This window comes from Talpa europaea (assembly GCF_964194135.1).
Source record: "Talpa europaea genome assembly, chromosome: 10".
In the NCBI taxonomy this organism is placed as follows: Eukaryota; Metazoa; Chordata; class Mammalia; order Eulipotyphla; family Talpidae; genus Talpa; species Talpa europaea.
Window position 1 is genome coordinate 8,955,259 of NC_140077.1, and position 10,627 is coordinate 8,965,885.

Here is a 10,627-nt window from a genome sequence, read left to right on the forward strand (position 1 = left end):
GTGACTCCGAGAGAGGATCTGTGTGAAGTGGGTTATCTGAACATGCCCCAAGGGGGTGGCAAAAGGAGACAGGGGAGTGAAGGAGGCCAGCACCAGGTGTGCTAGTGAACAGCCGGGCCCGTTCCACGGGGGGACTTGGGGAGACCGTGCCGTCGTGGCCCAGAGCTAACTCAGGAGAGGGTACCCTCCCCCCTCATCCTCCCTCCTCATTAGTTGGCAGCAGCTCCCAGAAGCCTTAGTGCCAGGGCTGGCTAGCCTGTTCTGCGCATGCACACGCTTGAGCGGCAGGAGAACATTCCCAGGCCAAGGGGAGCTGGAGAAGCAGGCCTGTGGGCACTTATGGCATCTGCCACACAGACCAACCCATGCACATGCCAACTCATCCCTGCACAGCTCATGAGTGCATCCACCCACTGAGTGTGCACCTTCCATGCCAAGCCATTCACACGAGTGTCAGCTCGTGTGCACGCCCACACTTCCAGGGGGTGCCAGTCAGGGGCCGCTCAGTGAGGACGCCGATCTGCACAGAGGCAGGCACTCAGGACCCAGCCGGGTGCCTGGGAGCATGGGTGGCAACTCACTTGGCGACGAAGTTGCACTGGAAGGGGGCTGGTCTCACGTGCATTCATGCAGCCACTCAGGAAGAGGTTGTCCAGGCTGTGCTGGTTCACCAGCTGCAAACAGCGAGCCACACGGGACCATCTTCATTTCCCAAAAGTACGAATTGCAAAAATAAAGTTTCTTTTCTCGTGTCACCAGTGACATCCATCCACGAGGTGGTTTCATCTGCGTAAGGTGGGACTTTTGGGAAATAAAGACAGGGGAAAGGACTGGGCTTTGGGGGATGGGAGGATGGAGCCCCCCTTTTTTTGATGTCCTGATACGGAGGACACGGGCTGCGCAGCCCCAAGACTGAAATGGGCTCTCATGCAGGAGTCGTTGCCAAGTCCCGAGGTTGCCAAGTCCCACTTGGCTGGCAGTGCTGCCAAGCGGTGTCCAACCTGCCCCAGAAGACAGGCCGCATGAACCCGCGCGCCTGCACCTGCCGCCCGAGAGGAGACCGGGTCTTCGTTCCCTAACAAGGCGGCAAAACTCTTGCAAAGAACAACATGAGATTTTTGTAGATGAGAATCAGCCTGTTTTGCACCAACTTGAAGGCGATGCACACAATCTCCATCCCGACGATGATGTAGATGGAGAAGAAGAGAAAGAAGTGGGGGTGTTCCAGAACGATGTCCCCAAACCCGATGGTGGTCAGCGTGACGAAGCAGAAGTAGAAGGCGCTCTCGAAGTCCAGGTGCTTCTCCCAGATGGGCAGGATGGCGGCGGCGCAGGAAATGTAGGCGAACACCAGGAGGGCGATGACCGGCAGGGGCACGTCCAGCCGCTCCACCTGCCGGCCCACCTCGTCCAGGTTGCTGATGACCGAGCGCGACAGTCTCCCCAGCAGCAGCTCGGGGCACGAGTTGCTCCTCTCCACGCCGCGCGCTGGCGCCTGCAGGGTGTGCTGCTGCTCCTGAGCCAGGAGTCTCTCAAACAGCTCGCAGTTGTGGCTGGAGGCCGGGGGACACAGGTCCGCTTTGGGGCCCGGGAGCTCTTGGGCGTGGATGACGATCCTCGGGAGCGTGTCTTCCGCGGGCTTGACCTCGGGTCGCCTCCGCTGGAGAAGACGGGGCCGCCACGCCGAGAGGCGAGGGCCCCGCAGGCAGAGTTGGCGCAAGCGATGGTAGGACTTGGACAGGACGGTGGCCAGGACGTCGCCGGTGTCCGTGAGCACCAGGAACATGAGGGGGATGCCGAAGAGCGCGTAGAGCATGCACAGGTACTTGCCGAGCTTGGTCACCGGGTAGATGTGGCCGTACCCTGAGAAAGAGGGGAGCCCGGGTTGCTGTCCGGCCCTCGCCCGCCCAAAGCGCTTTACAGACACCTGCTGCCACCTCCCCACCCGTGTGTGTGCAATGCCGGGGACAGCGCCGCCTGTAGACATTCACCCACTCGCTGGGGTGAGTGCGCCCTGGTGCCAGGAGCAGGGGCTGGAGTCCGGCTTCTCTTTGAGCGTGGAGCTGTCAGGACATGGGGGAAATTCTGCACCCCTCTGGGTTCTTCTGAGATGGGGCAAATGAACATCAGACAGAACCATCAGGAAAAACCATCTGGTCACATACACGTGGGGACATCAGTGTGTCTGTGCGTACATGCCTGGCCGTGCATTGTAAAGTAAAATGGGGTGAACCAGCAGTTTGGATCCTGTACTAAGGGACTTGGGGCATCAAGAAAAGAGGGGGTGTCATATGAGATATATATATATGTGTGTGTGTGTGTATATATATATATATATATATAGAGAGAGAGAGAGAGAGAGAGAGAGAGAGAGAGATATGAACGGGATGCCTTCATCTTCATTCTAAGGGTAAAGGGTAGTTTCTTAGATAGTGAAGACGTGTTCCCTGAGATTATTTCCTCAACTGGGAATAAGCAAAAGAATTAGGAGAAAGACAAGAGCTTCTCCTTGGCCTCCAGGGCCTTGAATGATCTTTGTTCCAGATAATGAGGCCCACTCTGGACGTCTTGGGAAAAGGCCCTCTGACTCCTTTTAGGGACTCCTGTTGAGGAGTCAACTCATGTTCAGATCTTTTTTTTAATATTTATTTATTTATGCATACAAGAACTGGGGTACAGGCCAGAGTTGTGGAGGGTAAAAGGATTCACCAGAGACAGAGTGGGGAACAGAATAGGCAGATCTACTGAAATACACTGCTGAGGGGAGCAGCAGGTGAGACAGGAGAGGTCTGCTGTACCATGTGGGTAGCTCCTGGGTGGGGGATCGAACTCGTGCTGCAGAGGCTGTGGACAGCTTCATAGGTTGCGTCTTACCCCCTTGCACCACCAGGGAGGCCCTCACGTTCAGATCTTTGACTCAGAATGTTCCTGGGGACAAGCATGCACTTAGGAGTGAACTGTCTGCCTTGTCTTCTCTGGCGGCTACGTCTGAGCATCGGTGGGTGTGAGGGTGGGCGGCTCCCATAGGGGCAGGGTGAGTGCAGGTGAGGGGTGTGGACGGCTTTGCAGTCTTGCTCACCACTGCCTTCAACCTCCAGGGAGACACCTGGTTTTAAGAAGACACCTTTGTCCTCCCTGGGATGTCTGGGCTTCTCAATTTATTTGTTTCTACAAAATAAGCAATTGTTATATGCCAGTGGTGTGCACAACATTGCACACAGTATCAGGACCAATAGAAAGATGGAGGATGAATAAGTTGCAGTTGCTGCCCTGGGAACCTTACGCGACTTAGTGGATTAGGTAAATATGTTCCTACATCGTAGCGCGGTGGTTAGTTCCCAGTACCTAGAATCTTACTGATCTCAGTTCAAATCCCAGCTCTGCCACTTAGAAAATTATTTGACAGCTCCCATCTTTGGGTTTCTTAATTGTCACATGGGAATGCCAGTCTTTGTGCACTGATCAGCTGGAGGAATGATGTGAGCCCAGTGGGCCACTGGTGAATGTTGGTGTTCCTGCCCTTGGAACTAATAGTAGCTGCCTTTGAGCCCTCACTGGGGGCCAAGTAGCAACCAGCTTTCATAGGCAGGTATGGGTGTCACCATTGACAGATGGGGAAACAGAGGCTTATAGAAATGAAGCAACCTGGCCAAGAGCACCCATATGCTCTTGACTCCCACAGTGGAGCTGGGAGACCAACCCCAGCCATCAGCGTCCAAGTCTGTGCTCTCATCTCCACTGGGACAGGAGCACCCAGGGGAGCAGAACCCTCCAATCAGCCAGAACAGGTCAGCCAAGCAAAGGGAGGAGTGGTTGTGGTCCCCACGCTCTTCAGGAGTCCCATCTTGCTGTTCCCCCACCAGTGTCGACAGAGGGGCAGGAGCAGAGACTTTAAACTTGAGGCGCACGGGCGACTGGGTACTTCTGCCATGGGAGAACTCAGTGACTTCCATGCACCATGGGAAAAGCTTTTGCATTTAATGCCTGCATTTAATTTTTTATGTCATAAAACATGATTAATACAGAAAAACCCAGCCCAATTATGTAAATTAAGTTGGAGGCAATTCCTAAGCTGGCTAAGCCCCAGCCTCCTCCAGGCTGCAGCTCCCTGTGGGCTGCTGGCCTGCAGGCACAGGTGGGCCTGCCGGGACCCCTCCTGGTGCCTGTGGTTGGATGGTGGGGGCGTGTCACCTCTGTCTACGCCGGGGACACGGTGAGCAAAGTATGGGATCCGAGCTGGCGAGTTTCTGGTCGAGTGGGGGAGGCAGGCCTGAATCACATCTGTAACTACTTGGGGGTCAGTAACAGGGAGTGAAAGAGCAGCCTCCATCCTGGACTCACCTTCACGGAGCACCTGCTTTATGGCAGGCACTTATGGGCGGGGCTCACTGGGAACAGGCTGAGGGTGCCCCCGGGAGCGCCTACTAAGAGGAAGCAGGACCTTGAGCCCAGTCCCTCTTCCATCCAGCAGGTGCGGCCAGGACCCCGTAGGCCTCTGCGTGGCCTCAGAGCACTTGGTTCAGTCTGTGGGCAGGACTGGTGGAGGGTGAGGGCGCCGATTGCCCCTTCCCATCTCTTTTCTCTGAAGCTGTCCAGCAGCCGGGGCCTTGCTCAGGGAGCGGAACAACAGCCCTGTCTTCGGGGCAGCCTCTCGTCCAGGCTTCGGGAAAGCTCAGAGCCACTGAGGAAATGGGAGGCAGGATCTGCAGGAGGGGGCAGCAGAGGTGGGCATGCACAAGATGACCGACTGCCCGGGGTGCCCAGGACAGGGGGTCTCTCAGAACACGGGACTTTTGGCACTAAGACCCTGGCAGTCCTGGGCACAAAGGACAGTTGGGTGCTGTAGCCAGGGAGGGGGACTTCTCTGGACAGGGAGGATGGGCGAGCAGCGCGCTGGAACCTCTTCCGGCGAGGCAGGGACTCAGAGAGGCCCAGCCAGGAAGTCCCGGAGGCATCCAGGCCTGGGGGTTCAGCAGCTTCCTGGTCCCCACAGAGCCATCAGCCCTTTGGAATGTCAGCAGCAGTCATGGGGAGCCACAGATGGGGTACCCTGTTTTCCAGATATTACATAAGCCCCCAGTTTTTGTGCCTCCCCTAGAAAAGTCAGGAGAGGATCCCCGGTGGAAACCCCTTAGCCTCCAGGATGGGGTTCCAGGGTCAGATATTTTACTTAAAGAAAATAGTGTCCTATTTCTTACAGGATTTCTAGAGTAAAGTACGTTTTGGAGTCAAAATTCCCTGGAGAGCAAACACCCTAATTCTGGCAACCACTGTGACTGCCACATTTAGTGGATTAGGAACAGGAAAGCTGGGTGAGCTGGCCAGGCCCACAAGGCCCACACAGGGGTATGCACGTCCCTCCTCCCCCCAAAAAAACCTTCCCCTAGGCACATGCCCAGGCTGAGCTCTCCTTGACAAAGGTGGGCTAAGTGGGTTATAAAAGAAGGCTTTGAGGCTGCCTCAGGGTGGGATCTGTTTACAATCCAGAAAATCCTCCACATTCCAGAAAATGCATCAAGGAAGCCAGTCTCCGGGCGCACTCAGCACCTACAAATGTACTAACTGTCTCAATTACTGCATGCTGAAAAGCATAATGGAAAAATCATCTCGTCTCTAATAATGCATTCATATATTCCAGTACAGCCAGTTCACCCCACTTGGCCTGAGAGTATTTAAAAGCCCATGCACTTTACTTCCTCATCCGACAGGGCCCACCCAATTGAAAACGGCTGGGGGTGAACCAACCTCACCGCTGCCAGGTGTCCCTTTCTCAACATCAAGGTCAGACGCATTTCCGGCGCCCTGGTGGGGAGCAGCAATACCTGCAGGATCTACGAACACTGTTACGGAAGGACCTTCCCCCAGCACCCTCTTCCAGTTGTAATTACTGGACAACATGATGTCCTAATTGCCTTGCGCAAAGGTAGGAGTATTGCTTTCTTGGGATTTAAACTAAGCTAATGCATTTCCATTAGGCCAGTCCAGATTCCCATTAGAATCTGAAAGACCCAGGCCCCATCCCCAGACATTCTGACTTGATTGGTGTGGGGTAGGGTCCAGGCGTGGTCACTTATACAAGACATCCTGGTGATGCTAATGTGCATTCAGGGCTGAGGATTCCTGCAACAGGTCAGGGCCTCTCAAACATGAGCGTGCATCAGAACCACCTGGAGAACTTGTTCGAGCACAGATGGCTGGGCCACCTGCAGGCTTCTGACCAGCAGATCTGGAATGGAGTCTAAGAATTTATTCACATTCTGGGGCCTCCCTGCTGGCGCAGGGGTTAAAGACACAGCGCTATCAAACTGTGGCAGCCACTGCAGCATGAGTTCCATCCCAGGCCAGCCAGGAAGCTGACCCACATGGCACTGAAGACCTCTCCTGTCTCACCCGCTGCTCCCCTCAGCAGCGTATTTCAGTAGATCTGCCTGTTCTGCTCCCCACTGTCTCTGGTGAATCCTCTCAACTCCCCCACACCTCACCCCAGTTCTTGTATGCATAAATAAATAAATCTTTTTTTAAAAATTCATCTGCATTCTAAGCAGTTCTTGGTGGTGCTCAGGCTACAGGCCTGGAGGCCACACTTCGAGAAGCATTGCTGTAGATCAGTTGTTCCAGACGGGGACAATTTTGTCCCCCAAGGGACATTGCCAATGTTTGGAGACAATTTTCACTGTCACAACTGCTGAGGACATTAGGGCAAGAGGTGGGTGCATCCAGCACATGGAGCCTTCATCTTCCAGACCCCCACCCCGATCACCAGGTCCCTGCCCAGCCTACCCTTGGACTTGGACTTGGACTTACCCACGGTGCTGAACACTGTGCAGCAGAAAAAGAGCGAGCTCAGGAAGGACCAGTCAGCAGACCTGCTAAACCACTGGGGCTTCACCGTCTTCAGCAGCTCCCCAAGATCCTGTTTCCTGTCTTCCTCAACTCAAGAAAGAAAGGACCAGAGTGAGGGAGAGGATTCTCCCTTCAAGAAATTTCCCAGGTGCAGGGGCATCTCCCCCGGGACCAGAAGACCACCCCCCCCCCACCGCAACCTTGTGGCCCAATCAACACCAAACCCGGCTCCTGGAGTCCTGCTGTTAAATATCCTGGCAGCTTAGGTCCCGCTCCCACACCACAGAGATTAGGAAGCCGCACTACCTTGTGAGAAGAGCACCCAAGGGAGAAGCCCTCAGGGACTCAGCTCAAACTCAGCCTGTGCAGCCTCCGGGGTCTTTTTGAACTTCCTAAGCTTCCCCCTGAGTTTTCATCTCCCAAAGGGGTGCGCTAACTTTTACCCTGTCTCACAGGGTGTTCAAGAACAGAAAGCGAAAGGCTTTTAGAAAATGCAAGCTGTTATGTGGAGCAATTAGTTCCCTCCTGGAGGTCATTAAGCCTGACGGATTTTGGTGATTTGGGATCTGTGAGTACTGGAAGCCTTGGATTCTAAATCACCCTCCCCAGGGTCAGGAGAACACTCAGAGCCCTGGTGTCCCAAGGAGTTTCCCAAGTGGCTCTGTTGACTTGGGCTACTGGGCTTTGGGAACCCCGAAACCTCCAGCCACAGTCTAGTTCAGAAAATCCTCCGAGGAGGTGCCCTGCCTGAACACAGCAGGCATTTATGTCTCATTTAAATGGGCATCAGACACCTGCATACTAGACCCAACTCTGACCCTGACGAGTTCCTGGAGCCCTGGCCAAGAGGCTTCTTTTTCTGAGTCTCAGTTTCCCCATCAGGGAGGAGGACCTAGTGAAAAGCTCTCACTCTGGACCCCACAGGCCTATGGGCAAATCCCTAGCTTGTGTTCTAGTTTGTGACCTCCGGCAAGTTGCTAAATTCCTGGTGTCTCAGGCCTAATCAGGAAAAGAGGAATCATTCATACCCACCTCCTGATGACGTGGGCAAGGAGCCTCTGAGGGAAGAGCCTGGCATGTGTGTTCTACACCAGCTCTGGGTGCTTCTGGGGTGACCGGGTTTGGGGAGCCCTGCACTTGCTGACCGTCTGGGCTCTGTGATGCTCACTCACTGCATCCACCAGCAATAGGCATGTGTGCTCCGTCATGGATTCAGAAAAGGCAGTAAGACCCTCCATGGAGGGGCACCCCTGACCAGCCTCCAGTCAGCCAGCACCACAGGGACCCACTCCACGAACTGGTGGGTCCTGTGGGGCAGTAGGGGTGGAAGCGCCCTGATCAGCTTGGCTGAGGACCCTTCATTGCGGGAGAGGGACCCTGTTCTTTTGACTTTTAGAGACTGTTTCCCTCGTCTTTTATTTATTTGCTCTCTGTTGTTTCTCTTTCTCTGTTGAATACATCTTTGCAAGCTTCGGAGAATGGAGCAGAGTAGAAATAAATGAGTAAATGTAAATGAAATGCAATAAGGGTCTCGCGCCTTCCAACCAGCTTCCTGTCCATCCCCTCATTTGCTTTCCACAGGGTCCCTGAGATTGGCTGGCCTGAGATTGCGGGTCCTGCAGACTGAGACCCAGAGAGGGTCAGGGCCCCGACTCACACAGCAAGGCAGGGGTGCAACCTGGACACCGGAGCCAGGTCCCCAACTTCTCACAGCCCCACCCTGAGCGCTTTGACAGAAAATGTCATTTTAAACAGGAAATGGGAAGACGGGGGAGCAGGCTGCTCTCTTGGGGGGCCCAAGCCCACTTTGGATTTTTGCTTGAATTCTAGTTCCCATTAACTGATTCATGGGGTGTGGCTGGCATTGTTCCGAGGACCAGCCCAGAGGCCCACAGCTGTGAGTCTGGTCACCCACTCACCCCACCCCACCCCACCTCACCAAGTCTCCAGCCGTCCATCCCCCAGGGCCTGCTGGGCTGGGTGCGGCTGGCAGCAGGGGCGACGGCAGGGAGAGGATCTGCCAGGGCGCCCCCTCAGGGGCCGGTGCTCTCCTGCGTTCTTCACAACAACTGTGAGGGCTTTTCTCTCCCCCATTTTACAGACGAGAAAACTGAGGTTCAGAGAGAAGTCACCTGCCTCAGGTTGCCCAGACACTGGGCGCCCCCACCAGCGCCCCAAGCTGACGACTCCCAGACCCAGCGGCCTGCCCAGCTGCCCTCTGCTCTCTGAGATGCCCCGGCCCCAGGAGAAAAGGCCCCTTCTGCCCAGGTGAGCCCCCTACCTGTTCTGTTGCATTTCAAGATGCTGCAGAGTTTCTTCAAGAAGCCTTCAAACTCCAGGTCATCTGTGCTCGGGTCCCGGCCACCCTCGATGGCTGAAAAAAGAGCGGCGCCCACCAGCGCATAGGTCACCAGGGAGCAGAGGAAGCAGAGGCGCGGGAAGAGCTTTCCCAGAGCCTCCTGGCAGCACCTCTGGGCCCGGGGCCTTCCCGCAGCCTCCATCCTCTTCTGAGCGCTGGACCCAAAGAGCTGCTGGAAGAGGCAGAAACACGGAGGGCGGGCGGGGGGAGTGCCCAAGGATGGCCAGGCGCCAGCCCTAAGTGGATGGTGCACGCTTCCCCAAGGACTGGGAAGCCGACCTCTCATCGCGTTCAGTTCAGTTGAATTACTCAGATGGCGCCCCCACCAGCGCCCCAAATTGCTATTGATCCACTGGGCGACTTGCACCCAGCAGCCTGGCTAGCTGCGAGCTGCGCCACGGGGCTCTGGGGGGACTGTGTGGTCGTTGCTTGTGCTTTGTTTGGCCTCCCCCTGGCAAAGCTGCACTTTTGGCTTTCAGGTGCCAAATCTGAGTTTTGGCTTTAGACACATGATTGTCCTTCCTGGGGGTGTCTGTGGTACCTGGTCTCCTGGACAGGCAGTGACAAGGCTAAGTAGCATGGTCAGAGTACTACAGTTTACACAGGGACTTTCTCCAGTGTGGATCTAATTACTGGCCACTTAATGTGCTGGCTGGTAGCACGCCCACCCCAGTCCCAGCCTCCTGGTGGACAAGCCAGAAGTATTTGCCCCTGGCTCAGCCACGTGACTCACTCTAGCTAAGCAGGTGTTGGCAAAGTCATTGTAAACCCTGGTTTAAAATGTGCACCTGCAGCTGGGTGTGCCCCTGGGCACCCCGGTCACAGCCTTCAGAAGAACATGTCCCAAGTGGCAGGCATGGAGCTATGTACAAATTCAGATGCCCCTTTCCTGAAGGGGCATCTGAATTTGTACAGCTTCTAGGAGGAGTATAGTTCCTGAGAGGATCCAGCTCTTTCTCACAGGATTTGCTTCAACTTTTGAGCCTTCTTCTCTGGGATGTCCTTATCCAATGACTGCGCAAGGCAAGGGTCCAAGAACGTAGCCACATCTGCCCCATGCCTCCATCCTGCGATCTTTGTTCCGAGCTCCCTGTTGGTCCTCCGTTCTGCATGGTGATTGGAAGTTTAACCCACTTGTCCCATCCTATTCCCTTCCTTCTCCTTTACTTGTAAAGATTTTTCCCTCCTGACGCTCCATGTCTGCTTGACAGCAGATCCAACTTAAAATAATTGGCACCAGGACTAGTCTGAGAAAGCAGCCTCTAACTTGGGGCTGTAAGACTGGCTTGCTCAATCCCCAACGGGTAAGGAAATGTGCAGACAGCCCTCAGCTCAAAGTGACCTGTTCCATTGGTAAAATTTCCCCAGTGGTGAGTGGGGGTGGTGTGCAGGTGGAAAGAAATGTGTTGACTAGTGCAACAATCC

General features: G+C 55.1%; 1 protein-coding gene across 1 annotated transcript; it reads right to left on the reverse strand.

The window, feature by feature from the left end:
• Positions 1-442: 442 nt before the first annotated feature.
• Positions 443-9,426, reverse strand: KCNK18 (potassium two pore domain channel subfamily K member 18; the record flags this gene model as incomplete). The annotated part of the gene is made up of 5 exons (XM_084244544.1): positions 9,125-9,426; positions 6,805-6,933; positions 1,100-1,863; positions 582-674; positions 443-520 (listed from the first exon to the last, which is right to left on the reverse strand). The coding sequence occupies exons 1-5, from the start codon at positions 9,342-9,344 to the stop codon at positions 443-445; spliced, it is 1,284 nt and encodes a 427-aa protein (XP_084100670.1). The 5' UTR covers positions 9,345-9,426.
• Between the last annotated feature and the right edge of the window lie 1,201 nt (positions 9,427-10,627).